General features: G+C 43.6%; 1 protein-coding gene across 6 annotated transcripts in view; it reads left to right on the top strand.

The window, feature by feature from the left end:
* The window catches only part of LOC307143689 (myosin phosphatase Rho interacting protein), an 87,874-nt gene that overhangs the window by 48,611 nt on the left and 24,910 nt on the right, over positions 1-14,353 (top strand). For 3 of the 6 annotated variants that reach the window (XM_079845432.1, XM_079845431.1, XM_079845433.1), the window contains exons 10-16: positions 2,250-2,306; positions 2,896-2,964; positions 3,043-3,132; positions 4,151-4,260; positions 4,344-4,881; positions 6,636-6,773; positions 10,825-13,017. In XM_079845432.1, the coding sequence (XP_079701558.1) occupies positions 2,250-2,306; positions 2,896-2,964; positions 3,043-3,132; positions 4,151-4,260; positions 4,344-4,881; positions 6,636-6,773; positions 10,825-13,017 (3,195 nt within the window). The remainder of the gene's footprint in view (positions 1-2,249; positions 2,307-2,895; positions 2,965-3,042; positions 3,133-4,150; positions 4,261-4,343; positions 4,882-6,635; positions 6,774-10,824; positions 13,018-14,353) is intronic. The other 3 variants (XM_079845435.1, XM_079845436.1, XM_079845434.1) reach the window with 2 other exon arrangements.

Raw genomic sequence — 14,353 nt, 5'->3', positions numbered from 1 at the left:
CGTCTGTGCACTTGTTGTACGACCGTGGATATTCCTCCCCTGTTGCGGCGGGGCGTAGTGTTCTCCTCTCTCCTGCGCAGGTCATCCTCACCTCCTCCTGCATCCATTGCTCTCCTCTCACTTCCTGTGTGTGTGTGTGTGTGTGTGTGTGTGTGTGTGTGTAAGAGGCCTTTCTGCTTTATTTCACCATAGCCTGAATGCGTGTTGCATTTTAGATCTCTTAATGCCCTGATATACTCACGACAGAGATGGAAACTCGAGTCTGCGACTTGCAAAAAAATGAATTGCAACTTGACTTGGACTCACGAACAACTGACCTGAGACTTGACTGGAGACTTGACTTGGACCCTAAAGACTTGAATTGGACCCTAAAGACTTGACTGGAGACTTGACTTGGACCCTAAAGACTTGACTTTAAACTTGACTTGGACCCTAAAGACTTGACTTGAGACTTGACTTGGACCATAAAGACTTGACTTGGACCCTAAAGACTTGACTTGAAACTTGACTTGGACCCTAAAGACTTGACTTGAAACTTGACTTGGACCCTAAAGACTTGACTTGAGACTTGACATGGACCATAAAGACTTGACTTGAGACTTGACTTGGACCCTAAAGACTTGACTTAGACTTGACTTGGACCCTAAAGACTTGACTTGAAACTTGACTTGGACCCTAAAGACTTGACTTGAAACTTGACTTGGACCCTAAAAACTTGACTTGAGACTTGACATGGACCATAAAGACTTGACTTGAGACTTGACTTGGACCATAAAGACTTGACTTGGACCCTAAAGACTTGACTTGAAACTTGACTTGGACCCTAAAGACTTGACTTAGACTTGACTTGGACCCTAAAGACTTGACTTGAAACTTGACTTGGACCCTAAAGACTTGACTTGAAACTTGACTTGGACCCTAAATACTTGACTGGAGACTTGACTTGGACCCTAAAGATTTGACTTGAAACTTGACTTGGACTCTAAAAACTTGACTTGAGACTTGACATGGACCATAAAGACTTTACTTGGACCCTAAAGACTTGACTTAAGACTTGACTTGGACCATAAAGACTTGACTTGGACCCTAAAGACTTAAATTGGACCCTAAAGCTTTGACTTGATACTTAACTTGGACCCTAAAGACTTGACTTGGACCCTAAAGACTTGACTTGAGACTTGACTTGGACCCTAAAGACTTGCCTTGAGACTTGACTTGGACCCTAAAGACTTGACTTGAGGCTTGGCTTGGACCCTAAAGACTTGACTTGACTTGGACCCTAAAGAATTGACTTGACTTGGACCATAAAGACTTGACTTGAGACTTGACTTGGGCCCTAATGATTTGCCTTAAGACTTGACTTGGACCCTAAAGACTTGACTTGAGACTTGACTTGGACCCTAAAGACTTGACTTGAGACTTGACATGGACCCTAAAGACTTGACTTGAGACTTGACTTGGACCCTAAAGACTTGACTTGGACCCTAAAGATTTGCCTTGAGACTTGACTTGGACCCTAAAGACTTGACTTGGACCCTAAAGACTTGACTTGGACCCTAAAGACTTGACTTAGACCCTAAAGATTTGCCTTGAGGCTTGCCTTGAGACTTGCCTTGAGACTTGACTTGAGACTTGACTTGAGACTTGACTTGGACCCTAAAGACTTGACTTGGACCCTAAAGACTTGACTTAGACCCTAAAGATTTGCCTTGAGGCTTGCCTTGAGACTTGCCTTGAGACTTGCCTTGAGACTTGCCTTGAGACTTGCCTTGAGACTTGCCTTGAGACTTGCCTTGAGACTTGACTTGGACCCTAAAGACTTGACTTAGACCCTAAAGACTTTACTTGAGACTTGGACCTCAAAGACTTGAGACTTGACTTGGACCGCAGGGACTTGTGAACATTCTTAACACCCTGTTTGGAAACACAAATGCCTGTTTTGCTGTTCCTCATATGTTGAGCACTCGAGTTCTTCACGAGATACTCAGAGCTGGCATGTGGAGTGTGTGTTTGTGTGTGTGTGTGGAGTGTGTGTGAAGTAGTACAGGAATACACCCTGCATCTTTTTCTCTCACCACGGGAGTGTGAAAGTGCAGAAAGCGAGGCGAGCTCTTGGGCTTTTGGGTGGCGAGTAAAAGCATGTGGTAGTGTTGTCAGTGTTTGCTTTACTCAAGCATGAGACCCGTGTGATCTCACTACATACATAACGAAATGTATGTTTATATTCATGACTGTTTCCCTGTTTACAGCCAGACCTGCTGAACTTCAAGAAAGGGTGGATGGTGAAACTGGACGAGCAAGGCCAGGTAAGCTCAGGTTTCCTTCATAAACAATAAACAAAAATCATCTGTCAGGGATTATATCTCTCAGTGTTGAGAAATTACTGAATCTGAATCTGCTCAGAGATAAATTGAATATTCATAATGTTTTCACAATGATATTACGCAGCTCCTGAAAATAGTCTAACTTCTGTCAACATAACCGACGTGACAATGGGACGGCTCACAGCTCTTGATTATTACGCAGGATTGAGAGAATAGTCCGCCAGACCCGGAGATCGGCTGAATGGGTTCAAAAACGGTCAAACTCAACGGGAGTCGGAAAATGAGCCTATCTTCAAAAATAGTGGCGTGTTCCTTTTAAAGCTCTTCATGTTCTGAAGACGGGCAGCCGTTTTGATCAGGTGTTCAGCTCAAAGCTCGCACTGATGCGGTCTAAAGGCCAGGGCTCACTTTGATTGCACTGCTTCAATAGGTGGAAGTTGAAAGGATCGAGCCTCTCCACTTTTCCCCTGCGCTCTTTAAAGAAGCCAGACTGATGCCGGGATCCCATACACATCATGTGTTCTCTAGTGTCTCATATCTTCTGTCATTGTGTTGTGCTCTTCTGCTTTAGTGGAAGAAGTATTGGTTCGTGCTAACAGATCACAGTCTCCGATACTACAAGGATTCCATCGCTGAAGAGGTGACCGTGTGCATTTAATCTTATGTAATGTGATCGGTAATGTTTCTCTCACTGAATGAGTGTGTGTCGTGTCCACAGGCGTCTGACCTTGACGGAGAGATTGACCTCAGCTCATGCTATAATGTCACGGAGTATCAAGCTCAACGCAACTACGGCTTCCAGATTCATGTAAGGCTAAAGGGGCTTTCTATTTTATTTTATGGCCTTTTTTTTCTCTTTTTCTTGAACATGTCATGTTATAAAGTTATTTTTAGTTGCTGGACTTGACAGATAGTCCAGTTCTTTGAGCATGTTTGACTCTTTTCAACGATTTTGAAATATTTCCTAAAGACTTGACTTGAGACTTGGACCTCAAAGACTTGAGACTTAGACTTGACTTGGACCCTAAAGACTTGACTTGAGACTTGACTTGGACCCTAAAGACTTGACTTGAGACTTGACTTGGACCCTAAAGACTTGACTTGGACCCTAAAGACTTGACTTGAGACTTGACTTGGACCCTAAAGACTTGACTTGAGACTTGACTTGGACCCTAAAGACTTGTCTTGAGACTTGACTTGGACCCTAAAGACTTGACTTGGACCCTAAAGACTTAACTTGAGACTTGACTTGGACCCTAAAGACTTGACTTGGACCCTAAAGACTTGACTTGGACCCTAAAGACTTAACTTGAGACTTGACTTGGACCCTAAAGACTTGACTTGGACCCTAAAGACTTGACTTGAGACTTGGACCTCAAAGACTTGAGACTTAGACTTGACTTGGACCCTAAAGACTTGACTTGAGACTTGACTTGGACCCTAAAGACTTGACTTGAGACTTGACTTGGACCCTAAAGACTTGTCTTGTGACTTGACTTGGACCCTAAAGACTTGACTTGAGACTTGACTTGGACCCTAAAGACTTGACTTGAGACTTGACTTGGACCCTAAAGACTTGAATTGGACCCTAAAGACTTGACTTGAGACTTGGACCTCAAAGACTTGAGACTTGGACCGCAGGGACTTGTGAACATTCTTAACACCCTGTTTGGAAACACAAATGCCTGTTTTGTTGTTCCTCATGTGTTGAGCTCTCGAATTCTTCACGAGATACTCAAAGCTGGCATGTGGAGTGTGTGTGGAGTGTGAGTGAAGTAGTACACACTATATTTCTTCTGATCTTTGTGCTCTTTTGTTCACCCCAGACTCAAGAGGCGGTGCACACGCTCTCCGCCATGACCGCAGGAATACGGCGCAACTGGATCCAAGCAGTCATGAAAAACGTCCGGCCGTCCACCGCCCCAGACGTTGCCAGGTGTGTTACCCCACCCGATGCAGTGAAACATAAATGGTTTTTATCTTTAAAATATTTATATTTTGCTTGTAAAATATTTCCAGCCTGACGGACGAGCAAGGCTCTTGTGGAGCGTTTGAGAGTCTAGCCCGGCCTGACATCACTCAGGACTCCCCGTCCTCTGAAGCGTCAGTAGAGCGGGAAGGGGGATTGAAGAAGAGCCGGGCGAGAGAACGGAGGCGAGAAGGAAGGTCCAAAACCTTCGACTGGGCCGAGTTTCGCCCCATCGCCCAGGCTCTGGCCCAGCAGAGAGCGCACGAGGCAGACACCTTCCAGGCTGAGCTGACGGAGCGCAACAAGAGGAGGGAGGAGCGGAGGAGGAGGTATGAGAGCGTCACCGGCGCGTCCTTCGAGGCGACTGACACTGCGAAGATGGACTTTGAGAGTGGGGGCCTGGTCCAGGTAGATGCTCCGCCCCCATCAGAGGAGCGGCAGCAGAGAGTGGAGGAGGAGATAGAGCAGCGCTGGCAGCAGGTGGAGAAGACGCCCATCAGGGAGGAGAGGAGGGTGCCGTTGCCTTCCAACCATCAGAGCAGAGACACGTCAGATCTGGAGAAACTCGTTGAGAGCTACAAAAAAGGGGTACGGGCATGCAGAATCCAATGCACAAACATGCAGAATCCAATGCACAAACATGCAGAATCCAATGCACAAACATGCAGAATCCAATGCACAAACATGCAGAATCAAATGCACAAACATGCAGAATCCAATGCACAAACATGCAGAATCCAATGCACAAACATGCAGAATCCAATGCACAAACATGCAGAATCAAATGCACAAACATGCAGAATCCAATGCACAAACATCCAGAATCCAATGCACAAACATGCAGAATCCAATGCTCGAACATGCAGAATCCAATGCACGAACATGCAGAATCCAATGCACAAGCATGCAGAATCCAATGCACAAACATACAGAATCCAATGCACAAACATACAGAATCCAATGCACGAACATGCAGAATCCAATGCACAAACATGCAGAATCCAATGCACAAACATGCAGAATCCAATGCACAAACATGCAGAATCCAATGCACAAACATGCAGAATCAAATGCACGAACATGCAGAATCCAATGCACAAACATGCAGAATCCAATGCTCGAACATGCAGAATCCAATGCACAAACATGCAGAATCCAATGCACAAACATGCAGAATCCAATGCGCAAACATGCAGAATCCAATGCGCAAACATGCAGAATCCAATGCGCAAACATGCAGAATCCAATGCGCAAACATGCAGAATCCAATGCGCAAACATGCAGAATCCAATGCGCAAACATGCAGAATCCAATGCGCAAACATGCAGAATCCAATGCACAAACATGCAGAATCCAATGCACAAACATGCAGAATCCAATGCACAAACATGCAGAATCCAATGCACAAACATGCAGAATCAAATGCACAAACATGCAGAATCAAATGCACAAACATGCAGAATCCAATGCACAAACATGCAGAATCCAATGCACAAACATGCAGAATCCAATGCACAAACATGCAGAATCCAATGCACAAACATGCAGAATCCAATGCACAAACATGCAGAATCCAATGCACAAACATGCAGAATCCAATGCACAAACATGCAGAATCCAATGCACGAACATGCAGAATCCAATGCACGAACATGCAGAATCCAATGCACGAACATGCAGAATCCAATGCACAAACATGCAGAATCCAATGCACAAACATGCAGAATCCAATGCACGAACATGCAGAATCCAATGCACAAACATGCAGAATCAAATGCACAAACATGCAGAATCCAATGCGCAAACATGCAGAATCCAATGCACGAACATGCAGAATCCAATGCTCGAACATGCAGAATCCAATGCTCGAACATGCAGAATCTGATGCACAAACATGCAGAATCCAATGCGCAAACATGCAGAATCTGATGCACGCCGCATGCCAAATCCAATGCACGCCGCATGCTAAATCCAATGCACAAACATGCACAATCCAATGCACGCCGCATGGACAATCCAATGCATAAACATGCACAATCCAATGCACGCCGCATGCGCAATCCAATGCATAAACATGCACAATCCAATGCAAGACGCATGCGCAATCCAATGCATAAACATGCACAATCCAATGCACGCCGCATGCGCAATCCAATGCATAAACATGCACAATCCAATGCACGCCGCATGCGCAATCCAATGCATAAACATGCACAATCCAATGCACGCCGCATGCGCAATCCAATGCACAACCATGCACAATCCAATGCACGCCGCATGCAAAGTTAAAAAATTGTGTAGTATCAAATTGTAACATCCTTTTGTGCTGTGGCCGTTGTTAGGTTGAAGAGTTGAAAGTTCAGTTGGAGAGCTGCCACCAGCAGTTAATGGACTCCAATCGGCACAAGCTGGAGCTGGAGGGTCAGCTCAAAAACACCCTTGAGCGGGAACACCAGATCCGCGCTGGTTACATTTCACCGGTAAGTCACAAGATTTCCAGAATGCGTTCAGGCATTGACTGACTATTTTCCATTGAGCACATTGTGTGTCATTATTAGGTGAGAAAAGAACACATGGCTTCCATCTTTATCATCGAAGCTGCAAACGCGTGCTTTGCATGTCTAGAGACCGTTGCATGTAAACGAACATCTCCTTTTGCCTCTACATAAGATTCCTCTTGCCATGTTCGAGCAAAATGGCATTATAATGTCAACCTCATGCAAGCTCTATTGCATGTTCCAACATAGAAATGATTAACATTGAACATGAATTAATGCAATGATGGCATGAGAACTGACCGTGCCCTCAGATACATTCATACTCAATGCACATTTGAAATTATTTTGATTTCATTGAAATGTTTTATCAGTATTTATGCAATAGTTAGTAAGTTCTCAAAAGCATTGAGTATCAGTATATCTTAAGGGTGTTGAAAATTATTTAAAAATTCATCGTACTTCAGAAACATTGGCATATGAAAAGAAGCCTATTAAGGCGTATGTGCATGACATGTCTTATCATATTTAACCATTCGTTCATCTCATTTTTAACCTTATTCATGACTTTTCCAATATATGCAATATAGTGTGTGTGTGTGTGTGTGTGTGTTTAGTTTTGTTCAGAATATTGTGTTGCATTGTTTTCTGAGCGTAATTTGGACCTTACAGCCTTCTTTTATCGACTTGTTTGGGATTGAGTAGCTTCAGTTAGATGTTTTTCTAGTGTATGTGTTCAGTATAGCGCTTAAGGTCAAGCTTTTATGTGTTAGAAGCAAATATGGGGTGATTTTTATCTTAAGCCTGGCATCGTTTCGCACTCAAAAGGTGATTCTCTATGTTCAATATCTGTCCAGGACACATTTTCATCCTCAGCTAGTTTAATTCACCATTGAAGCAAAGGTTTGCCATGAACAGAAAGTAGCGGTTTGCTTAATGTCTAGTTGACATTGTTCCTCAGAAGAACTGCAGGCTTATAACTGGATGGCATGTTCTGGCATTCTAGCACTAATTTTGCGTCACTTACCCCATGAAACAACCCTTTAACCTCTTAATATGCATGCATTGTTTTCGATTTACTAACCTTATGCCATTAATTTGTTTCTAGCGTTCTAATGTGCATCATCCCATGAAAGAAGCTGAATGAATGTAACCGCTAAGACCAATTCACACCGCACAGACAAACGCCAACAAACAAGATGGCCGCTGGATTCAGAGCTCTATGAAGTGTCATGTTCACACACCGACAAACTCGAGCGCCCGCGGGGAAACACATTCATTTGAACCAATAAAAATAGAAGATTGCCGCTTTCTTCTCGTTTTATAGCTAATTCTAAACCGAAAGTAAAATGATCATTCACATGCGCATTCACTGGCGCATTTTCAGTTCATGCCAGTTGACGCATTTTACTTTACTCGGTTTAAAATGAGCAATTTGAACAGTCCCCTCCAGTGATACCGTTTTATCGGTGTTGTCACACATCGATTAACCGTCACAACCCTAATTTGAGGCCGTTAAATGTCGAGAGCGCATTATTGTAACACGAGAGTGCATCCATGTAACTAGGGCTGGGTAAAAAATATTGATTTCTCGATTTTAATCGATTCTCACTTGTACAAAACCATATCGATTCTTAAATCCCAAGAATCGATTAGTCATCCTGTTTTCAGTTAATGAATGAAATAAACATTGTAGCGCGCCTCCCATCCAATAAATCACAATAGTCTTTGTGCATTGATATGAAACAAAGTAGATTTCAAATTACATTTATTTTTTTAACGCAATTCAAAAGCATAAATACAGTTTTGGTGCTGTGGCGTGAGATCAGCTCAAGAGAACCGGCTGATGAACGGATCTTCTCTTCCGCATTAATACCAGTTACAGCACAAAATAAACATGAATGAGCTTCTGAAAGTGTGTTAGAGATACAGGACAACTTACTGAGATCATATCATGGCACATAGAATAGCTCAAGTGTTTCAACCACAGAAAGACGTAAACGGCTTGTAAACAATGTCATGTAACATCATATTTACCTCAGAAAAACCATATCCAGTGTCCATAAACTCATTAGTCAGCTAGAAAAATTAACTCTAGAGAGGAGCATTTTGCTAATTATATGCATCACATTACATAGGCTACTGATTGTCATTTTTTCAATTTTGTTCTTCAATATTTAATGCATGTATGCCTATGAATAAATCTGGCAAGTTTTTATGACAGCCAAATGTTTATATTTAAAAAAAACGAATTGGATTAGAAATATGATTATGTAATTGTAAAGTTAATATTATAACTTTATTATTATTTAAAAAAATTATAATTTAGTGTAATTTAAGTGTTTGTATACAAATCAGTTAATTTTAACCTTCAATATTAGTCGGCTTATGTAGTATCAACTGACTCCCATAGTTTACAGCATTAGTTCAGAAATGTATTTTCCTTGTATGATACCTGATGTATATCTAAAATAATCGATATTGAATCGAAAATCGAATCGAATCGAAAGCTTGTGAATCGAAATCGAATCGAATTGTGAAATTTGTGTCAATACCCAGCCCTACATGTAACGTTTTCTTTTACCAGCACAAAACTTACTGGGCTGGACGCGCTATCGCTCAGATTTTACGCGTGTGTGCTCACACTTTGTGCTCTTGTGAATATCTCCTTGCTCTTTCTCTAGAAAGAGATAAGCGCGAGAGATAAGCGCGAGAGATAAGCGCGAGAGATAAGCGCGAGAGATAAGCGCGAGAGATAAGCGCGAGAGATAAGCGTGAGAGAAAACGAACTCCTATGGAGAACACACTGATCCAACGAACTCCGACAGACTTGGCGTTTGTATGTGCAGTGTGAATTGGCCTTAAAGGGATAGTTCACCCAAAAATTACAATTACCCCATGATTTACTCGCCCTCAACTCATCCTAGGTGTGTGTATGACATTCTTCTTTCAGGTGAACACAATTTGAGTTATATTAATAATGTCCTGACTCTTCCAAGCTTTATAACGGCAGTGAATGGCAGCCCAAAATTTGAAGCCCAAAAAAGTGCATCCATATCGCCAGCAGCCGTATCACCCTGAAACCCAAGACTGGTTTCCCGCTGAAGCTAAGAAGGGCCGAGCCTGGTCAGTACCTGGATGGGAGACCAACTGGGAAAACTAGGCTTCTGCTGGTGGAGGTGTTAGTGAGGCCAGAAGGTGGCGCTCACCCTGGGCTCTGTGTGGGTCCTAACGCCCCAGTAATGGGGACACTATACTGTCAAAGAGCACCGTCCTTCAGATGAGGCGTTAAACCGAGCTCCTGACTCTCTGTGGTCATAAAAAAACCCAGGATGTCCTTCAGAAAAAGAGTAGGGGTGTAACCCTGGCATTCTGGCCAAATTTGCCCATTGGCCTCTTACCATTATGGCCTCCTAATAATCCCCATATACCGATTGGCTTCATCACTCTCTCCTCTCCACCAATCAGCTGTTGTGTGGTGGGCGTTCTGGCGCAAAATGGCTGCCGTCACATCATCCAGGTAAAGGCCTTAATAAATAAAGGCCTTCTGAAGCGAACCGATGGGTTTGTGTAAGAAAAATATCCATATTTAACACGTTATAAAGTAAAATATCTAGCTTCCGCCAGACTTGAATCAGGCGATCTTAGCGGAAGCTATATATTTTACTTTATAACGTGTTAAATATGGATATATCGATATGTTTCAGAAGGCCTTTATTAACCCCCGGAGCCGTGTGGAGCACTTTTATAATGGATGGATGCACTTTTATGGGCTTCAAATTTTGGGCTGCCATTATAAAGCTTGGAAGAGCCAGGACATTTTTTAATATAACTCAGAAGAATGTCATACACACCTAGGAAATCATGGGGTAATTTTCATTTTTGGGTGAACTATGCCTTTAATAGACACAGATGTTGTAATAAAAAGTAAATTTGCCTCAATTTATGGATAATTGTTGATTTAATCATCTAGAAATTCATTAGAATTATTCACCAATGCTGACTGTTAACCAACTGTCTGGTCCCCTTTTCCAAGCTGGAGTCCCCTTTGAGTGTTGAGACAGAGCCCCAGATGAAGAGGACTGAACTGGTTAGTTCTCAAGCTCAGAGCTTAACAAAGAAGTACCAGGAAACCAAAGAGCTCCTGCAGCTGCAAGAACTGAAAAAGCGCAACATGCAGGCACAGCTTGGCCTTTCTCTCTCTCACTGGCCCACAAAGGAACCTTGCCTTTCTGACACCGATAAATCTGCCGAGGTCTGTCCCTCAAACTCCGTTCAAAAAACGTTCAGTTTCGTTCTTCGGGATAGTGAGGGAAAGATTAGCGAGCTCGAGGGCTTGATAGACGCGAGTGAGCCTCTGACGATAAGGGAGCTGATGATGCTCATGCACTCGCATAGCGTTTGGGTCGAATCTCCTCAAGGACAGGAAAGAAGTGGCTCAGTAGGGGAAATAGTGCAATGCCAGAAACTGTTGGAGAGCCTCAGGAACCAGCAGGAAATCGAGACCGAGACGATGAGGAGAAGCTTGGAAAGAGCTGGAGACTGTATCCGAGATTATGAAGCTCGGTTGGTCTCCATGGAGGACATGTTGGGAAAGCGTAAAACGGAGAATCTGTATGCATCGGGTTGCCTTAGAGAAGACCGTCCTGAAATGTCGCATCAGGTGGAGTTGCTTGCGAACGAAAACGTCGCTTTGAACCAGCGCTATCAGGAAATCCTTAACCAGTTGCGAGAAGCGGATCGAGAAATAGACCGGCTGAAAGCAGAGCTTTGTAGACTTCGTCAGCAATATCCGCAAGCCAACGTCAACCAGGAAGACAAAGGGACCAATGAGAGAAACGTGTACGAGCTAGAGCTCGGCGAGAAATCCCAGAAGCTGCAAGAGGCTCTGATTAAATTGGAGACGCTTGGAAATCATTTGAAGGAGACCGAGAAAAGATTGCAATTAAAAGAAGCCACTCTTAGGGGTCTTGGGTTCCAGGTGGCGGAAAGCGAAAACGGCGATGACGAGTTGGAGAAAGACGAGCTCAAGCACCAATTAGAGATCCTTCAATCTGAGCTTTCAGAGAAGGAGACGAAGCTACAAGATCTTCAATCCCAGAATACAAAACACGAAGAGACCGCGAAGATGTTAAGTCAGATGCTTGCAGACTCGCAGAAGGAAGTTAGGACGTTGAAACCGAAGGAAACCGAAAGTGGGCTCACAAACGAAGACGTGATTGAGAAAGTCGTGGAAGAGTTCAAGAGAAAGTCCAAGTCTCTCAACGATGTACTTGAGATGTTGGTCAAGGCAACGACAGAATGGGATTCATCCAAAGCGAACATTTTGGATGAGAATCAGGCAGGACTGATGTTTGAGAGAAGGATTCTGAGTAAGGTTTTAGGTGGTTTAGAGGACAAGCAAACCCTTGAATCCGTGGGAACCGCCATAGAGCGAATGCTAGCGGATAATAAGATGCTGCTTCTCATGAATAATCTTCAAGAAAGCAATGCAGACAAAAGCGAGGCGATGAAAGCAAATCTTTTGAATCACTTGTTTGATGGTGCCACCAATCCCAGCGTTATGAGGAGTCTCACTCAAGTCGTTCAGAAGAAAGTGGCGTTACTGAATCGGACCGCTTCGGCTCTTCGGGAACGGACACATGAGCCGCTACACTCGCTGGCTTTGACTCTTTCGAGCTGCGAAACTCAACGATGCTGGTCCGAGTACTTTCGTGAGGCTATAATGGACGTAACGTCCATGTACTTTGTAGTTCTGCAGATCTTCCCAGAGATGAAGCGTTTCGATCCCAAGAGTGGAGACTTAACACACATCCAGATTGAAGGAGAACCGGTTGACTCTTTGGAGAAGGCCATACAACTTCAGGACAAAAAGGAGGTATACGAGTTAAAGGAGGTGCGCGAGTTAAAGGAGGTGCGCGAGTTAAAGGAGGTGTACGAGCAAGAAGCCGAGAACCTGAGACTGAGATCCGAGGAGAATGTGAAGGAGATCGACTGCCTCAAGAAGAAGCATGAGATGGAGTTTAACGACTTGCAAACCCGCTTCGATCGAGAGATGGAAGAGCTCGCGGACGCTTGCGGAGTTGATGGCGAGCCAAACTCCGATTCCCTCAAAGTGCGGATCCAGAAGCTGGTGTCCCGGGTGTCCGAATTGACTGAGGAAGTAGGGCGTGATGGGGATGCAACGTCGCTGCGTCTGAAATACGAGAAAGACTTGGAAAAGCTAAAGGTCAAGGAGTTCCGTGTCCTTGCTGTTCTCCGTCTGTGGCAACCTTAAACCCTTTCCTCTGCTTTTCTCACACTAACCCTGCTTTGTGGTGCTCTGGCTAATATCTATCACCAGTGATGCATGGCTGCTAACCTTAGGTGTGCATGTACGCTTTAACGTTAGGAGTGTGGATGGGGGGGGGGGTGATTATGTAAGCAAAACCCAACGGAGAGCAGTTACTCTTTACATCAGCGAATCAACTCGGTTACGAACTTGTTTTCACACTCAAGCTTTGCGTGATTAACAGACTAGCTCTTTGCATTAATTGCTGCTCATCTTTGATGACTGCAACATGCCCCAGCTACTTAACCCAATTAATAATAAAGAATGCATGATAACTCAAATATTTTATTTTAAATATTGATTTAAAATGGGAACATTTTTTGTGAAAGATTTGTTTGATTGCGCGATTGAGTTTGATCTCGCGATTCCGAGTTTGATCTGGCGATTCTGAGTTTGATCTCTCGATTCTGAGTTTGATCTGGCGATTCCGAGTTTGATCTGGCGATTCTGAGTTTGATCTCACGATTCTGAGTTTGATCTGGCGATTCCGAGTTTGATCTGGCGATTCCGAGTTTGATCTGGCAATTCTGAGTTTGATCTCTCGATTCTGAGTTTGATTTGGCGATTCTGAGTTTGATTTGGCGATTCTGAGTTTGATCTGGCGATTCTGAGTTTGATCTGGCGATTCTGAGTTTGATCTGGCGATTCCGAGTTTGATCTGGCGATTCTGAGTTTGATCTGGCGATTCCGAGTTTGATCTGGCGATTCTGAGTTTGATCTGGCAATTCTGAGTTTGATCTCTCGATTCTGAATTTGATCTGGCGATTCTGAATTTGATCTGGCGATTCTGAGTTTGAGCTCGCGATTCTGAGTTTGATCTGGAGATTCTGAGTTTGATCTGGAGATTCTGAGTTTGAGCTTGCGATTCCGAGTTTGATCTGGAGATTCTGAGTTTGAGCTTGCGATTCCGATTTTGATCTGGAGATTCTGAGTTTGAGCTTGCGATTCCGATTTTGATCTGGAGATTCTGAGTTTGAGCTTGCGATTCCGAGTTTGATCTGGCGATTCTGAGTTTGATCTCTCAATTCTGAGTTTCAATCTGGAGATTCGGAGTCTGAATCTCTCGATTCTGAGTCTGAAGACGGATACAATTAAATTGCATTGTGCATTATTATAATAAATCGATTTATTTACTTTATTTACAGTTAGTGCACCATTGAAAATATGCAAGTACTGACGAAGCACAAGCTAAATTTGTCACTCGGTTGCTGATTAAAAACATACAAACGTGCAA

Source organism: Gobio gobio (genome assembly GCF_949357685.1).
Source record: "Gobio gobio genome assembly, chromosome: 20".
Taxonomy (NCBI): Eukaryota; Metazoa; Chordata; class Actinopteri; order Cypriniformes; family Gobionidae; genus Gobio; species Gobio gobio.
This window is presented reverse-complemented; position numbering and strand designations above follow the sequence as displayed.